This window comes from Perca flavescens, chromosome 8, assembly GCF_004354835.1.
Source record: "Perca flavescens isolate YP-PL-M2 chromosome 8, PFLA_1.0, whole genome shotgun sequence".
In the NCBI taxonomy this organism is placed as follows: domain Eukaryota; kingdom Metazoa; phylum Chordata; class Actinopteri; order Perciformes; family Percidae; genus Perca; species Perca flavescens.
The window spans coordinates 20,686,868-20,705,420 of record NC_041338.1 but is presented as its reverse complement, the minus strand read 5'-3'; the positions used below and the strand labels follow the sequence as shown (position 1 = coordinate 20,705,420).

The 18,553-nt window shown below is 42.2% G+C and overlaps 1 protein-coding gene across 11 annotated transcripts in view; it reads left to right on the top strand.

The window, feature by feature from the left end:
• tjp1b (tight junction protein 1b) overlaps positions 1-15,162 on the top strand; it is a 37,301-nt gene extending 22,139 nt beyond the window's left edge. For 6 of the 11 annotated variants that reach the window (XM_028584632.1, XM_028584633.1, XM_028584631.1 and 3 more), the window contains 18 exons: positions 497-647; positions 1,303-1,411; positions 1,502-1,721; positions 1,978-2,162; positions 2,258-2,353; positions 2,487-2,569; positions 2,662-2,872; positions 2,956-3,056; positions 3,159-3,509; positions 3,840-4,070; positions 5,152-6,003; positions 6,619-6,710; positions 7,844-8,059; positions 9,820-9,956; positions 11,524-11,995; positions 12,184-12,401; positions 13,410-13,553; positions 14,947-15,162. In XM_028584632.1, coding sequence (XP_028440433.1) covers positions 497-647; positions 1,303-1,411; positions 1,502-1,721; positions 1,978-2,162; positions 2,258-2,353; positions 2,487-2,569; positions 2,662-2,872; positions 2,956-3,056; positions 3,159-3,509; positions 3,840-4,070; positions 5,152-6,003; positions 6,619-6,710; positions 7,844-8,059; positions 9,820-9,956; positions 11,524-11,995; positions 12,184-12,401; positions 13,410-13,553; positions 14,947-15,041 — 3,964 coding nt within the window. In that variant the 3' untranslated portion in view covers positions 15,042-15,162. The remainder of the gene's footprint in view (positions 1-496; positions 648-1,302; positions 1,412-1,501; positions 1,722-1,977; positions 2,163-2,257; positions 2,354-2,486; positions 2,570-2,661; positions 2,873-2,955; positions 3,057-3,158; positions 3,510-3,839; positions 4,071-5,151; positions 6,004-6,618; positions 6,711-7,843; positions 8,060-9,819; positions 9,957-11,523; positions 11,996-12,183; positions 12,402-13,409; positions 13,554-14,946) is intronic. The other 5 variants (XM_028584638.1, XM_028584641.1, XM_028584637.1 and 2 more) reach the window with 3 other exon arrangements.
• Positions 15,163-18,553: the final 3,391 nt, after the last annotated feature.

Below are 18,553 nucleotides of genomic sequence, written 5' to 3'. Positions count from 1 at the left end.
TCCCTCTAAGTTATTTTGGGGTACAATGGATCTGGAGAAAGCTACAAGCAGCAATACCACTGGCCAAGCAATCAGCTCTACCAAACAGGCACATTTTAAACGGCCACTGTCCTAGTTTGGCTCCCACAAGACATAGATTTAAATGTTAAAAAATAAATTGTATTTTGTGGCACACACTTGTTTGCTGGCAATTTGAATAAGCAGCTTTGAATATGACTGGATGCACAACTATCAGTGTTTGTGTGTGAGACAAACGGTTTACTGTGGTTATTTTTGTCTTCAGCAAAACTATTGAAATGTATTAAAATGTTCTGTAGGATCTTCTGTAATCTCACTGAAGAGTAAACAGTCCCAACAAAAGAGAAACCTGGCTTCCATTCAAGAGTCACTCAACTATTCATAAATTGAATTTTGCACTGGAAGGAGGGAAATGCCTTCAAATGTTGTCATGTCAAAGAAAATCAGCCTAACTATTGTCTGTATTCCCCTCCCTCAGGCCAAGCATGAAGCTGGTGAAGTTCAAGAAGGGGGAGAGTGTGGGGCTGCGGCTGGCTGGGGGGAATGACGTGGGCATCTTTGTAGCCGGAGTGCTTGAGGATAGCCCAGCTGCTAAGGAGGGCCTGGAGGAGGGCGACCAAATTCTCAGGGTGAGATACTTTATTTTTAACACAGCAAGTGTATAACCGGACAGCTGAAATCAAGTGGTTGTTTTTTAATTTAAGAGTTGTTGTAAAAATTTGTTCGCAAGGAGTTACATTTCCTAAACTTAGAGCTGATATTAAATGTCACAAAGGATAATTTTTTTCTTCTCCTTGTTTTTACAATAGGTAACTGATAGTGTCTGTAAACAGCCATGTTTTATGGGGTATGCATCCTCAAGCTCTTCCCTTTTTTATTCATGGTTTTACACACTGGCAGCTCCAAAATTCCTGTACCTCCAGGCTGGTCTCTTAGCAATGGCCCCGAGGGAGCACACACAGAAAACCGTGTTTCCTTTCGCTGTGTTCGTCCCATTTCCTCAAAGCCATATATCTCTCTGTTTGTACCTCCTCCTCCTTTTTCCAAGTATAAAGAGGAATGGCTTGAGTTTTTGCAGTGCAGTAAAACCTGCAGTTACCCAGGCAATACTGAGAACAGGAAGAGCTATGTAAACCTTTCTCTAAATGGAGATTCACACCTCCTGTCACCCACGCTTTGAACAATGAAGCCTACTCCTTTACTTAGACTTAGAAGTACTCAACAACAGGGAAGTTATTTTGTCAAAAGCATAAAGCAGTAACCTCTTTGTTCCCAAAATTTCAGGTAAATAATGTAGATTTTGCAAACATAATCCGAGAGGAGGCGGTGCTGTTCCTCCTTGACCTTCCTAAGGGTGAAGAGGTCACCATTCTGGCCCAGAAGAAGAAAGATGGTAAGTGAAGTGAGTAAGGAGATGAGACAAGAGATTAATTTATATCGGTCACATTGGCCCGATGTTTCTGACTCGCTCTCTCCTGTTCAGTGTATCGGCGGATCGTGGAGTCGGATGTTGGCGACTCCTTCTACATTCGGACTCATTTTGAGTATGAGAAGGAATCTCCGTATGGGTTAAGCTTTAACAAGGGTGAGGTGTTCCGTGTGGTGGACACCCTCTACAATGGGAAACTGGGCTCCTGGCTGGCTATTCGCATTGGCAAGAACCACCAAGAGGTGGAGAGGGGCATCATCCCCAACAAAAACAGGTGAGGACATCCTGACAGACACACATGTCTGCTTTGGCTTGAATTGTCAGTTATCTCAAAGAGTGACATGCTTGCTAAATGTTTGTCACAACAGTGGACAGTCAGTCCCCCTATTTATATTAAATTTGGTATGATAATCATTGCCATATATTGTCCTTAGGTATTGGCAGAGTTAAGGTTAGCTGTGCCAAAATTATGACACATCCATTAGCTTGTGTTACATTAAGAATGGTCTCTTTCTGCCCTTTATCAACAGAGCGGAGCAGCTGTCCAGTGTGCAATACACTCTCCCCAAAACAGCAGGGGGTGACAGGGCTGACTTCTGGAGGTTTCGTGGTCTTCGCAGCTCAAAGAGGAACCTGAGGAAAAGCAGAGAGGACCTCTCTTCTCAGCCTGTCCAAACAAAGTTCCCGGCTTATGAAAGAGTTGTACTGAGAGAGGGTGAGGAATCTAACATCTAATCTAATCATCTAATATGTCAGTGTGAGACTGAAGCTGCATTCTGAGTCTGTTAATATTTTTATTCTTTTGTGCAGCTGGTTTCCTGAGACCTGTGGTGATATTTGGGCCGATCGCTGATGTTGCTCGAGAAAAGCTCTCCAGAGAAGAGCCCGATCTTTTTGAGCTAGCAAGTATGTTTGTATGTATTATACTGCACATATAAACAGTACACTGTAGATCAGTTGATTGTGAACATCAACATACAGTAAACTTTTTAGTACTTAAAAATGTTTTCTTCATAAATCCCTCTAACCTTGTTTCCAGAGAGTGAACCGAGAGATGCTGGAACAGACCAGCGTAGTTCAGGAATCATCCGTCTTCACACCATCAAGCAGATCATTGACAGAGTGAGTATGCCTCCTTATAAACAGAATTGTAGGTTTTTAGATGATTTTGTCAGAGATACGAACCTCCTCTTTCCTGTCGTTATCTCATGAAGGACAAACATGCTGTCCTGGACATTACGCCGAACGCTGTGGACAGGCTGAACTATGCTCAGTGGTATCCAATTGTAGTATTCCTAAATCCTGATACTAAGCAGGGTGTGAAGAACATGAGGACCAGACTGTGTCCAGAGTCCAGGAAGAGTGCCAGGAAGCTCTATGAGAGAGCCATCAAACTGAGGAAGAATAATCACCACCTGTTCACCAGTGAGTGTGCAGAGTGTAAATTGTCTTTTTTACAGGTTTGATTCTTCATGAAATGACTGTGACTAAAAATGATTCTCTTTTAGCCACCATCAACTTGAACAATATGAATGACGGCTGGTATGGAGCTCTGAAAGAAACAATCCAGCAACAGCAGAACCAGTTGGTGTGGGTGTCAGAGGGCAAGGTGAGAGACGGTTTTTTCATTCCATTTCGCTGAACAATATTTTTTGATTCCTGTTAGTCTGACTGAGCGACACTGAGATGATCATTTCTCTGCTCTGCTAAGGCGGATGGCACTACAGAGGATGACTTGGACATCCACGACGACCGTCTGTCCTACCTGTCGGCGCCAGGTAGTGAATACTCCATGTATAGCACGGACAGCCGCCATACTTCTGACTATGAGGACACAGACACAGAGGGTGGAGCGTACACAGACCAGGAACTGGACGAGACTTTGAACGACGAGGTGGGTCTTCCCACGGAGCCCGCCATCACCCGCTCTTCCGAGCCTGTGCGAGAAGACCCACCTGTAATTCAGGACACCCCTGGTTACCCTGGATACCAGCATCCTGTGCAGCCCGACCCAGCCAGTCGCATTGACCCTGCTGGGTTCAAGATGGCCGCTCCGCAACAGGTAAAGTTCATATCTAGCTTGGCAGGCAGGCCACTGCAGGCTGCATCCTCCAGAGATGGATGAATGGCCGGAAGTACTGCAGAGCTGAGGAATAGCTCCTTTGTGTTCAGTGTTGTGTCCTGACCTTTGTTAAGATTAAATGTCCTTTGCTAAGTAATAAACTGGTAATAAGTAATTTAGAAGCTACTGGTATGTTATCTACTAACCACATTCTCTGGCTGGTGTAAAACTGATTCAGTGTAAGGAAGAAGATCATGGTGTTGCGGTGAGCTGTACTTTGTGTGCCTTAGGCGGGCTGTGTTATAAATGTCTCTTAACAATACTTCACAGCAAGATGAGGCTGCTCTGCCCATGCCCTCGTTGCCTCCGACGGTGGTAGCGCCTCCTGCTGTTGAGCAGCCTGTACAGCTTGAGGGTATGCACCTTGAGGAGCCGCCTGCTGCAGCCGCAGCTCCTCAGGCTGACTCACTTAGCAGCCCCAGCCCTGCCCCTGAGCTTATTCAGCCCCCACCACCACCACATGAACCCCACCCGTCTGGACCGCCTGGTCCAGAACCAAAGGTACCCGCTGTTGCACCAGCCTCTTGGACCGGGCCTGGGCCCCAGCCTGCTGTTTTAACTGCCTGTCTTCTCGCACATGCTTTCCACTCGCTCTCTGCATGACATGCCCACACTGTGTGACTCACTGAGCCCACTGTGTGCCTCTGGCTCCCAGAGAAAATGTGCGACAGACTAGTCCACATGCACCACAGTGGGCTGGGAGACCAGAAGGACTGGCACATCTGAGTCTTTGACCAGGGTGAAGACATCCACAACCAGCCCTAACTGTTGCCTTTTACTTCCTTTGCATGGCTCCTAATGTTTTTTGGGTTCCTTTCAGCTTTAACTCTGTTCTGTAGATGAACGATAGTAGCACTTACAGTGGCATCGTAATGTGTCGTCTGTTGTAGTGCCAGTAGTTTGACGTTGCACTAGATGCAAACTGAATGTTTGTTGCATGATGAAAGCTAACCTGCAGACAGTACTCTTGGTAATGATTTCTATCAAGCATTTCACCCTATGGGAAAAAAAACTTAGATCAGCAGATCAACACACTGCATTGTGTCTTCTGTTTAGTAGTTTTGTCCTGAGTAGATGTCAACAAATGAATCCTCCTCCATAGGAAGTACTTTAACAAAATTTGCTGTCTACAGGCTACACATCATATGTTTGAAATGAGGCCTTTCAGAAATGTGCAAAATGCTTGTTAGTTCCCTATTTATAAAATGTGTTACTGTGTAAAACCCAGCTGTGTCCATATGGATTATTATCATCATTCTTGAGAGGCATCTTGTCAAACAGGCATTCAGAACACTTTTTGAATAACGGACAAAGGTTTGCTTGTGTAATTGCACTTTGAATTTACCTTTATTTAATTAAATGGTAGAAGGATTTATTTTGTAATGATTTGGTCAGTGTTATACATGTTCAGTTCTTCAAGGTTTCAGTTTATATTCCAGTATTGAATTTAATCTTTAAATTATTCTTAATCTGGTGTTGGGAAAGCATTTTACCCTGACTGCATTATGTCCTCCAACCTGGTGGTTAAAAGCTCAAAATAATGTCGATATAATGGATGTATTCATTCTGTGTTTCTTCACAGATGTACAAGAAAGATCTGTACAATATGGAGGACCCTGTGCGAATCAACCATGGCCTGAAGCAGTCTTTGAGCTACAGTCACCAGCCGCCGTACCAGGACAAACAGCCATACCGTGAATATGACCACCCGCCTTACGGATACAATGGAGGCGGCTACACAGAACCAAAGCCTCACAACACTGACTCACACCTGCACTACGACAACCGTGTGCCTCATTACAACGAACAGTGGCCCCCCTATGACCAGCAGACCTCATCCTCCCAGCCCGCAGGGTACCAGCCGGGCCACCAGCAACCCATGGGCTACAACCCACGATCCCCCTACGACGACGGACCAGGGAGGGACTACAGCCCCCCTCAGCCGCGCTACGATGAGGCCCCACCAGTGGGCTATGATGGCAGACGACGCCATAGTAAACCTGGGCCCATTCGTTATGATGAACCCCCACCCCCAGCTGGCTATGATGCCCGCTCTCCTTATGAGGCAGAACCTCACGGCTTTCCCATTAATTCACCTCGATCGCCGGAGCCCCCAAAGCAGTATTACAGTGACTCTGGTCTGAGGCCCACCTACATTTCTGGGCCTCCAAACAGGGGTTTTAAGACAGGGATGCATGACCCTATGATGAACTCTGAACCTACAATTCCCCTCCCTAAACCAGAGACCCTGCAATCTCCAGGTGAGCCAGCGATCACTCCGGGCTCCAAACCCCTCCCTCCTCCGCCACGGGAAGACCTGGACGAGGACCCGGCCATGAAACCGCAGTCGGTGCTGAACAGAGTCAAGATGTTTGAGAATAAACGGTCGGTTTCTATGGACAGGGCTAAAGAAGGCGGAGAATCAGCACTCAGGGTAAGTTCTTCACAGAGGTGTACAGCTGTCACCTCAATGGGTCAAACCTGTGCTATTTATGCTATACAGTCCAAAGTAACTTCATCACAGTTATAAGGATTGCTAACAAAGATTGCTAACGTAGTTAGAGTAGTTTCCAAATGGAAAATTGCATCCATGTCAAACACTCAAAGAGGTAGATAAGAAAATAGAATAATAAAAACATAAATACCTAAAGCTTAACAAGAAACTTAACCTAAAATGAACTAGAACCATAATGGTTCATGTTAGGTTAAATGTCAGAAAGGAGCCTTTCTTACCTATTAAAGATGTTTAACAATTTCTACCTGGATATTTAAGTATTTCAAAGCAGCACAAGATAACCAAAAAGCTCCACAGAGGCCAAATGGTATTTTCACAAACTACAGATGCATCAGTCAAAAAACTGCAGAATGAGTCTTGAGACTTGAAACTGCAAGCTTGTTTTAGTAAAATACTCTTACTATTACTTTTTGTAATTGTGTGGCCTGTAAGATGTCAGGCTAGATATCTATGTGCATGCAATCCATTCATGTGAACAAAATCTGTATCAGATGCAAGAAGCACTGAAGAGATGCCCTTCCTTTTGCTTTTCAGCCTGCAGATGTTCCTAAACCTGTAAGTGCACCTGGCCCAGTCCTCAAAGCCAATTCCCTCAGCAACCTGGAGCAAGAGAAATCCACCTATAGGTATGTAGTCCTCATTACAGCACCCCAGGCTGCAGAGTAGGTGATTGAAGGACAACTCTGAGATCCTTGCTAAGGATTCATTGGAATTTATTTATTGCTGTTTGAGCTCCACCTAGTGGACACAAGTCACTGTGCAGCATGCCATATTCTGGTTCAGTGTGCAAAGACACGAAAGGCATCCAAAGGCCAAGCATGGTCATTAGGAACATCATAGTCTCCCATTGCCAGACCTATCTCCACAGCACTGTGGAGTAGGGTCTGGCTACATCACAGATACTTTCTAGGAAAGGAGGAAAAAACACTCTGGGTTGTTTGCATTTACTTAAACCAATCACAATCCTTTTGGGCTGCGCTAAGCTCCGGACGCAACGACGGCAGCTCTGCAAAATTGTCTCGGGAAGGAACTTGTTTTGGTGGAACATTTGCACCCTGCAAAAGAAAACGCCACATGCAGTTAACTGTACACACAATATAGTAATGTGAGCTATTTAAATTAGCTGGATACATGGTAAAACATAATTTGCTTTTACCAGTGTATTGCAATGTGAACTTAGTCCGTAGCAATCCCTGACAATCGGTCTTAAAACGTCCCAGTTAGAGAGTAAATGATGTAAACATATTCTTTGTAAATCTTTACAATCATTCCCCAAAAGAACCAAGCAGACCTGCCTTATTGCATGATTCAATTTTCTTTCCAAACTTTGCTATTTGTGGCGTGTAGCCTTTGTTGTTTCCCATAGCGAAAGGGATTTTAACACACAGATACCAGCAGGGAATGGGCGAAGCCTGACGCTGGATGTCCGGCTTGTCAGGCTTATTCTGGCAATATACTTCCTTTGCTTTGATCCCTGCTGCTGATTTCTCCCTGCTGTGAGAAGGTCAGCACTAGTCTCAGTGTCCGTGTGAGCTCTTCACCTTGTCTGGGATATTCAGATTGTTTTCAAACATAACTTCATGTCATTGACTCGTCTTCAAATGAGCGCACTGTTAGCATCATCAAGACTGAAATGGCAATTAGGATTTATGAGGTTTCTTTCATCAGAACGTTGTCCAGCGGGCCAATCCTACTGTCTGTCCCTACTGTTTAAATCTCTGCAGCTGTTTTACTTGTTTCTTTTTTGCTTCCTCTCCAGGGCCCCTGAGCCACAGAAGCCACATTCTAAACCCCTGGATGATGTTGTGCGTTCCAACCACTATGACCCAGATGAGGATGAGGAGTACTACAGGAAGCAGTTGTCCTACTTTGATCGCCGTAGCTTTGACAGCAAGGCCATGGGCCAACCCAGTCCTGGCATGAACCGCTTCCACGATCTGCCCAAACCAGCTCAACTATCCTACCCATACAACAGGTATAACTGCACACTTCATGTCAGCACTGGTTGCTGATGTACACAACTCCTGGGGTCTCATTTATAAAACTGTGCGTAAGATCCTTACTAAAAGTGTACGCGTGGCCAAAAGCCCAAAATGGCAATTCTGATTTTATATAACTGTGTGTACGCACACCTGTAAGCAATGTTCCCTTTATAAATCACAGATTATCCACAAGTGTGCGTACGTGGATCAGCCTCTTATACGCCCTGTACACACCCATTTTTAACCATAAATAGTCAATGCAAAGCACCTCACGAATGATGATCAGTAGGTTAATGACCCTGGCAGTTGTTCTTTCGTTATGCCGAATCATGACTGGCGGAGAAAAGGCAAAAAACTTCTCAGACGTTCAGGAATTGCTGCAAATTGAATTATAATTTCGGCCTCTTCTCGCAGTGTAGGGAAACCTTGATCTATAGACTACCTATATTAATAATACCTTCCAAAACGGCAGGCATTACGGCACTCTGGGACAGCTCCGATATACCAGACCTAGATTTAACAGAATATTATATTCAAACAAGTCATAGTGATAAAGTTGAAGATTATATATAATATTTATATATAAAAAAACACTTAGCTGTCTGACATTTCCCTCTGGAAACAGCCGGTTGCACTCAGAGTGGCGAGGACCTGTATTTAGACCGGGATGGCACGGTTCCGGCACATTGCCCTCTCTACTGGACCCAATTCAGTTCATAGATCCAAGAGCGCAGCTTTAGGGAATTTAAATTGGCATAATAGCCAGTCATCGTCATGGTCCCTGAAGCCTCTTTCTCTCCTGTTTCTTCCATTGGCGTAGTCCTCCTGCAGTGCCATCATGCAGCATTACGCGCGGGGGTCACCGCAGTATTTATGTTTACAACAATTTGTGATTGTAGACACCTTGCCAAAATCACAGCATCAACTAGTGGTATCCCCCACCCCGAGATACAATTTGAAAATGAATGTATTATAGGCAAACACACTTTTCTTCACGCAGGTTTTGTCACGAACAGTATTAATGTTCGGACCGATAACAAGGACATTAAGTGCAACGATTTAGCGAGAGCTTAATGGCTGTATTTCCAGACTTTGACATTTGATGATATATGCACAGTATTAAAGACAGATATTTAGTTATTTATACTGTGTTCTGCCCTTGTCTAATGCTAGGGTATTTGATGCTATCCTGTATTCCATGCAGTCGGGCCATCTCCTCCTGCGCTCTGTAGCGGACAATGTGACTGTGAGACAGCGCAGATTAAATATTGAGAACGAATTTTGATTTAAGATCTGAGTTTGATTTTACAAGGTGTTTATGGAACAAGTATCACTTAGTACAAGCGCAAATAACACTCCTGGATTTAATCTTCATGGTAATGTGGATGATATGGAGTGAAGAAATGTGCGTGAGGCATCAATTCTTGAAAATATTACAAGTTATTGTTATTCCCACATTTACTTTCTGCAGTCTGACTTCAGTTCACCACCTCACCATGTGCGTCGCCAGTTCCCATTTGTCTCCAAAGTGTGCGTACGTATGGGTCAGAGTTTGCGTGGAGGACCGCACGTTCTCCCAAGTTTGATTTTTATAAATCACAACCTTTGCGCAGGAAGTGGCGTACGCACATTTTCAGCCCCGTTTTGCGTGTACGCCACATTTATAAATGAGACCCCTGAGCTCTTTAGTTACACCAGCTGCAGACTCATTATTGTTTTTGTTAACTGTATTGTTTGTGTCTACCTACTGCAGAGTTGAGTCTGTAGAGAAGGTTAGTCCAGTGGAAAAAAGATATGAACCCCTTCCCCAAATCAGCCCATCATCACAGTATGGGCCCCCCGTGTCTGCCATCCCACCCAACACACTGCCCAAGATCAGCCCCAATGACGGTAAGCTTTTGCTACTTTTCCTACCTGACTCTCTTCATCATGTACTTATCTAGTGTACATTATTGACATTTTAGAGATACAAAGATGTGTCGCTTCTACTGTTCAGGGCTGCGACTAAGGCGTATTTTTTTTTATTATTGATTAATCTGCCAATTCCTTTTTCAATTGATCAATTCATCTTTTGGTCTATAAAATGTTCTTCACAATTTCCTTTAAGCCCAAGGTGAAGCCTTAAAGGGGTGATAGTATGATTATATAGGGTATTTCACACTGTTCCTTAAGGTCTCCTAATAGGGTATGTAACATTGGTTGGGCTGAAAATGGCCTGGTTGATATTTTATTGGCCCTTATGCATCCCTGTGTTTTGGCCCTATTTCTAACAAGAGCTTTTCTTCCAAATATGGTATGCTCATGAATATTTAGATGAGCTGCACGCTGATTGGTTGAGAGAATCCCCATACACACACATTGGAGATGAGACAGTAGGTCTCATATTTCAGACTGCAATGTTTCATTACCAAATTCACTTCTGAGACTTTTTTAATGCAAGAAATCAACTATATAAAGCTCAAATATGGGCCGTTTTGCGAAAGATTTATGGCTAATTGCAAATTTGGTAAGACGTGTCAGACGTTAGGAGCTCCACACAGTCTGACGAGAAAGCGGCAGCCAGCTGGGCTCCATACCCAGGGCAAAGTCACAGTTTGTGGATTACTGCACTACCGGGGCTCCGCGGAGCTGGGCGGCTGCCGGCATAACTATAATATATTTACAGTATAAATTTCGTCACAGCACTTATATCACAGCTACCCCAAGGCGTTTTTGTGAACGTGAGGGGTCTTGTTAGGAGGAGCAGTTAGCTAGCTATGTGTCCCATTCAATCCAATGGGTAAAGATAGCGGCTAGCTAGCTACACTTTCGGCAGAACTATAGTATATTTACACTTTGAATTTCGTCACGACATGTATATCAAAGCTACCAACAGGTCTTACAAAGCTTAGCTAACATTTGCAGCAGCACCGGCCGCTGAACTCCGACACACATTGCAATTAGCCATCAATTTTCGTAAAACGGCCCATATTTGAGTTTTACATAGTTGATTTCTCGCATAAAAAAGTTTCAGAAGTGAATTTTGTAATGGAATAGCAGAGATCTGTGCGACCTAGATTCAGAATACTACCTGATCTCAGGTCAGTTGTGTAGCCTATGTAAATGTTGGGGCGTGACCATAGACAGTATATAAGAAGGGCGTGACAAAGACTAGTGACAAGAGCCAAATGAGGAGGAGCTCGTTGGGATTTGCCCGTTTTCAGAGGCAGTTTCAAATTGTGAGATTTGCAGAGGAAAGAGGTGTCATTGGGATTTTGATGTTCTATGTATGTCCTATTTACCCACCAAAATGTATAATCGGTTTTGCGTTCTATCACCCCTTTAAATTATAATATATAATTAAATATAATGTTGTCAATGCAACGAAAGCCTTAACCAAAAAAATCTAAGGTGAAAGAATATAATAGTTTGGCAAAGACTGTATTTTGTGACTGTATCTTCCTTCATACGTTTCCAGTGAACTCCATACCCGAGCCGTTGAATTCACCCAATCCTAAACCCGAGCTCCCAGCTCTCTGGCCGGCCAGCAGGGACGAACCCGCACCAGGTGGCTACCTGCCCCCGAGGGGCCTCCCCGACAAATTCCCGGTCAACGGCACCGATGCTGCACCCCCTAAGACGCTGGGTGCTCCTGCTCCAACTAGCTATAACCGCTACGTCCCCAAACCGTACACCAGCTCAGCCCGGCCCTTTGAGCGCAAGTTTGAGAGCCCCAAGTTCAACCACAACCTGCTGCCCAACGACACACAGGTGAAGACGGACCTCCTCAGTAAGCCCACTGTGGTGAGCAACAGCGGTGGGAAGCCTCAGCTGTCACCACAGCCCATGGATCACGACAGTGGCCTGGACACCTTCACGCGCACTATGGACAACAGGCCCAAATACCAGCACAATAACATCAATGCCATCCCCAGGGCCATCCCTGTAAGGTGAGAAACTCATATTTTCCCATTCAACAGCAGCAGGAAGTTCTTTGAGGGTAATTACTGAGCTGCTGAAAGACAGAAAGAGACTTGTTTGTTCACAGGGGGTTTGTTCTTGTGTCCTCTGCTGTTCATTATTGTCTGCCTACACTGTTTTGACTGATGATGCTGACTTCTGTGCCTCCGTCCCTCAGCCCCAGCACGCTGGACGATGACGACGAGGATGAAGGACACACAGTGGTGGCCACCGCCCGGGGGATCTTCAACTGTAACGGAGGGGTCCTGAGCTCCATCGAGACGGGTGTCAGCATCATCATCCCCCAGGGTGCCATCCCCGAGAGCGTAGAGCAGGAGATTTACTTCAAGGTGTGCCGGGACAACAGCATCCTGCCCCCCCTCGACAAGGAGAAAGGTCGGTCCTTTCTTTATATCCTGAAACAAACTACATCTGAGAGAAAAAAACCCTTGAAGTTATATAATAACTGCTGTAAAAAAGGGAGTTTGTGACTTTCTAGTTTTAGAGCTAATGTAGGATTTCACTGCATACATGTTAGGGGTGGGGGGAAAAAGTCAGTACAGCACAGTATCGGGATATTTTCCGTGGCAATACTGTATCGATACACAGATTGATCTATTATTATATATGTATTGGTCAGTTTGTCTGCTTGACAGTCCCATTTTTGCAGCAATAAAATTGAAGTGAGATGAACAAACAGAGAAATAGATAAAACAGATATTTCCTTTAGGGGACATCATTTGAAATTTTGGAAAAATTTGAAGTTGGAATAAAGGTAATAAATTACAAGGTATCGCAGAATATTATATTTTATAATGTATATAATATTATATAATATGTTTAAAATTGCAATATCGTATCGTGACATAAGTATCGTGATGATATCGTATCGGGAGGCCCACCCCTAATACATGTACATGTTTTTTAAATGAATCAGGATAAAGTTTCAGCAGTACATTTTATTGGATAATTGTAGATTTGATTTTGACTACATGATCTAATATTTTATATATCTTTGACTAACTACAGTTTACACTTCACATTGATGCTGCTGTACAAGGAAACAAAAGAATGACCCTATCTTTATGAGAAGAAGTATGAACGGGGGCTATAAAAGCCCTAAAGAGAGAGAACTAAATAAATAGCTGATTTACAGGCAAGACAGTGGTTATGCAGTTAGAAAGTTATATTTAGAGGATTAATTTTAATTAACATCAAGCACCAGGGGAGTATGGTAATTTAATTAACCTGGCAAGTCGGTTAACAGTTAATTCTCATTCACCATGAAGGCCTGGGAACAGAATCCATTTTGCCTCCTGATTGGGTAATAAATAATCCCTTTGTGCGGATTAATTCCTGCATGTTTAAGTCATGGAATTTAAATCTTGTTGTGTATCCGTGCAGGAGAAACGCTGCTTAGTCCGCTGGTGATGTGTGGCCCCCATGGACTCAAGTTCCTGAAGCCGGTGGAGCTGCGCTTACCTCACTGTGCGTCTATGACCCCTGATGGTTGGTCTTTTGCTCTAAAATCCTCCGACTCCTCGTCGGGTACGCTGTCCTCTGTCCTTTTGGGGTCTTTGGGCTGGCTTTTGTGATTAGAGAGGAGAGTTTCTTTCTGACTCATTTTAATCATCTCATCTGTTTTCTGTATTCCCCTCTCTTCTTCTTCATGCATGTGCTGTTTGAAGATTTGAGTTGATTTTTTATTTTAATGCATAATGTAAACTGAAGAGCCTTGTTTTTCTCTAAATGTGGGCTTCCACACAGTACAATACCATTAGAACAGAAACATTTAGTTGAATAATAGATTTGAGCCAGTCAACAGAAAATGTCAGACATTACATAACTTCCAGCTCCTTAATTGTTGCTACTTTTCTTTGTCTTATATGGTAGTAAACTGAATGCCGGTGGGTTTTTGACTGTTGATCAGCCAAAACAAGCTATATCAAGTGACTAGTGATGGCTATTTTTCACTATTTTCTGTCCTTTTTATAGACCAAACAATTAATTGACAATAATCAGCAGATTTATCTGTAATTAAAATAATCATTACTTCCAGCCTTGAATGCCTTTTACATGTATACTATTGTTTAACATGACCATTAAGTATTTTGAAAAGCAGCATGTTATAGATTTATATATCTTATGAATTTATCATTTCACTATTGGTTTATATGATTAGTGAATCTTTAATGAATGCCTATTTATACTTAAAGTGGATATAAATTAGGTAATTGTTTGTAAATTAGTATCATGACTTTATTTGAGGGGACAGAATTGAACCAGGTAACTTGTACTGTAATGGTGATCTTGTGTGAAACTTTGTGTCTTATTTAAGCTCAGTGATCACTTTATTGGGTACACCTACATTATGGTGATCTATGATGCTGCAGAGATAACGTCGTTTTTCTATTCCACACATTCTTCTTCCCTGTCAAAACCTGGTGCTTATGTTACCCACAATGCAACTCAAGTTACTGTGTGCTAGTAGCAGCTAAGATAGCCTCGAGCCACCAGCCTCATTGAGATAAACAAAGGCTGTTGCGTCGTGTAGCAACATGTAGATTTTTACATCTGACCACCAAAAGCAGCTGCGTATTTTTATGAGAACCAGTGCTGCTGTGCTTTCAGAGAGGCTGATCAGATGCCCTTTTTCTATGGAACTAGATTCTAGCTAATTTGGTATCCTATCATTTAAATGATCCATTAAGCATTAACTAATCCCATAACCTCATAGTAAGCAGCGGGAATTCCTTTCCTGCTTTAATGTATGCATTAAATCATCATCAGTCACACATGTTCTTATTGAGACTTTTTTTATTTATGATACATCTATCGAAAAAAAAAATCTTGTTTTAAGCATCTACTGTGTTTTTTCCTGTATTTTAAATAGAAAGGGAGGTGCTCCAGCAGCTGATATCATGTCTCTTATTTCCTGCAGGTGATCCCAAAACCTGGCAGAACAAATCTCTCCCTGGAGACCCAAACTACCTGGTGGGTGCAAACTGTGTGTCTGTGCTCATTGACCACTTCTGAAGAGGGCGACAGCTGGCCTGTTACTGAATGTGATAAACAGGGGACCTCAGTTGCCCCTGCCGTACTCCCTCCACCGTGGCGGGGTGCACGATGCTCGATGAAGTATTTACAAATTAAAAAAAAAAAAAAAAACTACACACAGAAAAGGAGAGTCGGAGGAGTCCAGCATCCCCAACGCTGTACTCTTGTTCTTTTCTTTCTTTCTTTTTTCCGGTGCTTTCAAGGCTTGCAAAAAATAAAGATTAAAACAAGTTATTTAAACAAAGGAACTGAAGTTGGAATGCATGACCAGTGCCACAGACTGAATAATCCGTTTTGACATTTTTAGCTAATTTTGTAAAAGGTCAGAGCGGTGCAAGAAAAAGGAGAATTTTGGAAACTTGTTTAATATTGCAATGGGAGTTTTGCCTACTGTAAAAAAAAAATAACACTCACAAACAGCAAAGTTGGTATATGCAAAACTTTTGTTTGTGAGTTCTGTGGTCATGCGTTTCACTCATGAAGGATCTCTGAGGACTTGAGAAATGCTGAGCCCAACTCATGAAGGAAGACGTACAGTAGGCATCGCAAAGATGAAAAAAATAATAAAGAAGAATGAAGGATTAGTATCAGTCGCCCGTTTGTTCTACCGGGGCTCTCTCTGTTTAAAACTGATGTTTTGTAGCAATGTTTTACCGTAGATAAATATACTGACTTGATTTTACAAACTCCTGCTGTCTAGAGATCTATGCATGTGCTATGACTCAGGTCCAGAAGCCTGCTACTACTAAGTTCAACACATGAAAATCCCATCGTACACTGCAAGCAGTGATGCCTTATCTGCATATTAACTTTTCAGTGAAACTTTAAAACATTGGATCCTTCAGTTATAGCGATCACTACGAAAGAAAACGTCTTTGCATTTTCTCATGAACAGTGAACTTGGATTTAGCACACGAGAATAATTGAGGCTGATGAAAAGGTATGCTTTCTTTTACTGCTATGCATATGAAGTCTGAGGAAATACAAAAAGCTAGAAGATGTTTAAATTGTGGCTGTACATATTGCTAGTATATGGCCTTGGTTCTCTGTAAATGAACTTTTGTACATCTTTGTTATTTTGTATAAAAGAGAAAATGTTTGTTTAAAAAGAGAAAGCAGTTACATTGGTTATGTTTGTATTCTGGTTATACCCCTGAGCCTTGGAACTGACATAAGCAGTAATAAGTCTGACTTTTCTACCAACATCTACACACACTACTTAAGGCATTTTTAACAGTCAGAAAACTTTTTATTCTTATTTACAAAATAGAGAAGTGCTTGGTTTAAATGATTTTAAAAGATGTACTTGAGGGGGTCTGCTGTGAAGAGTGGTCCCTTCCTTTATTTGTGATACTGGATGCTGTATTGTGTGCCCTGAAATGTATTTTTGTACTAATAGACAATTTATTATGGCACATCAGTACTATTTTCTTTTGATATGATAACACTGCTTCAACCCAACACTAGTTTATTTTCCCGTGTGGCTGACATTTGTTTTATTTATTTAGATTTTTCTTCAGTTGAACTTTTTTTTCCTTTGCGATACATTTCTAAGTATACCACTGTATTAATAAATAAATTCATTTTCAAAGTAACTGCTGCTTTGATTAGTGTATTGTGTTGATCTAAACTTCCAGATGTTTTACATATTGACACACCCAGACTGTTTTTCTGCCAAAGCCGCTCCAAGAACTCCAAGGAAGTTGCCAACTGTATTGTCAGTATGCAACGCATCTGCCATTCACAGCGGCTTCCCAATTTGTTCCACATGTAAACTCAGTGAACCGAGTTGTCAGGTGGATGATTCTTATTACATTAATGTAAATCCAGTGCTGACAGTCAGGTTAGTGGCATGTCAACCACAACATCATTTCATGTTCCTTAATCAGCCAGTGAACCGGAAACAGAAAATTAATTTTTAAGACCAGAAACAAGTTAATTTTGTCTTTTAAAGTGATCATATTATGCTCATTTTCAGTTTCATAATTGTATTTAGAGATTGTACCAGAATAGGTTTACATGGTTTGATTTTCAAAAAAATATTTTTGTTGTACTGCACATTGCTGCAGCTCCTCTTTTCACCCTGTGTGTTGAGCTCTCTGTTTTAGCTACAGTGAGGCATCACACTTCTGTTCAGTCTTTGTTGGGAGTTGCACATGCGCAGTAACTAGGTAAGCACAACTAGCTAGTCAGAAGCAGAGTATGAGGGAGTGCCACGCTAGCAGCTAGGCGAGCATTATAACGTGTGTTACAAAGTGACGCACGGTCGTCACGGAAGTAAAGGCTGGACTACAATAGAGCTGTTTGGAGCAGTTTGTGAACAGTGTTTTCTTTTGGAGATGGTAAGTCCCTATTTGGGGTGGATTTTGGGCGTTTTCACTTTGTAAACCAGACAGACATATTAGTGGCCAGTTTATCAGGTACAACTAGCTAAAGCTGACGCAGTCTAATACAACAGTCCTGCAATAAATCCTACTGTCATGAAGCTTATAACGTAGAGAGTTGTTGACTCAACTTTATTTTATTTTGGAGGCTATAGTTTGTGTTGTTTAACTGTATTACATTATACAGTACAGGGAGGTGTTTCTTATTTAACCTACCCCCAGTGGCGTGGACAAAATAATAGAAACATGCAATACAGTTCAGAAGCATCACAAACTACAGCCTCCAAAATGATAAAGTTGAATCTACATTATAACCTTCATGATGTGATGTAGCAAAAAAAATTAAAAAAAAATCTTAAAATCACATCTATGCCTCCTACCTCCAAATCTAAATATATTTAAGTTTAACTAGATAAAACATGTCTCCTACTTTAGCGAAAAGTCCATTCTCAGTATATTTGTTTTGTATTTTTTTGTTATTTGTATAAGTTTCCACATCACATGAGTGTACTGGACCAATTGGAGTAAAGGGAAGTAACAATGAGACAAGTCAATGTTATTGACGGTGGTGGTGGTGGTGGAGGGGGGGGGGACTAAAGTTCAACTTCACATAAAAAAAAAATGTCTTTACTTTCAGTTTTCTGAAAGCAGCTGATTTCAATGTTTTTGCCATGTGACCAAGCTTGTGACAAAGTCTTGAGTATTAATGTATGTCACAGGCTGTAGGAGTGAACCACCCCACCACAGTCAGAAAGCTGCCCTGTCCATAAAGCGGATGCAGGAGCACATTACGGAGGCGTCTAGGTTTAGAGAGAATTTAGGCGCAGAATAACCTAAAGACCCAAACGATCCCTCACTTATGTTACACAATAAAGCTGTAGTCAGACAGTATGTGATGTTAGTGCACACAAGCTGATAAAGCAAAGACAGGCTGTACATAACAGTGCAAAGGTTCACTGATAAATCCACCACAGATTGTACCAATATGTAACACATATAGGTCTTAAAGGTTTATGTACATGTGTGTAATATCTGGCCTGAATGAGTTCTTTCAGTCTAACACAATCTTTTTTTGTTGCCTAAAACTACAAATTTGTAATGCTACAA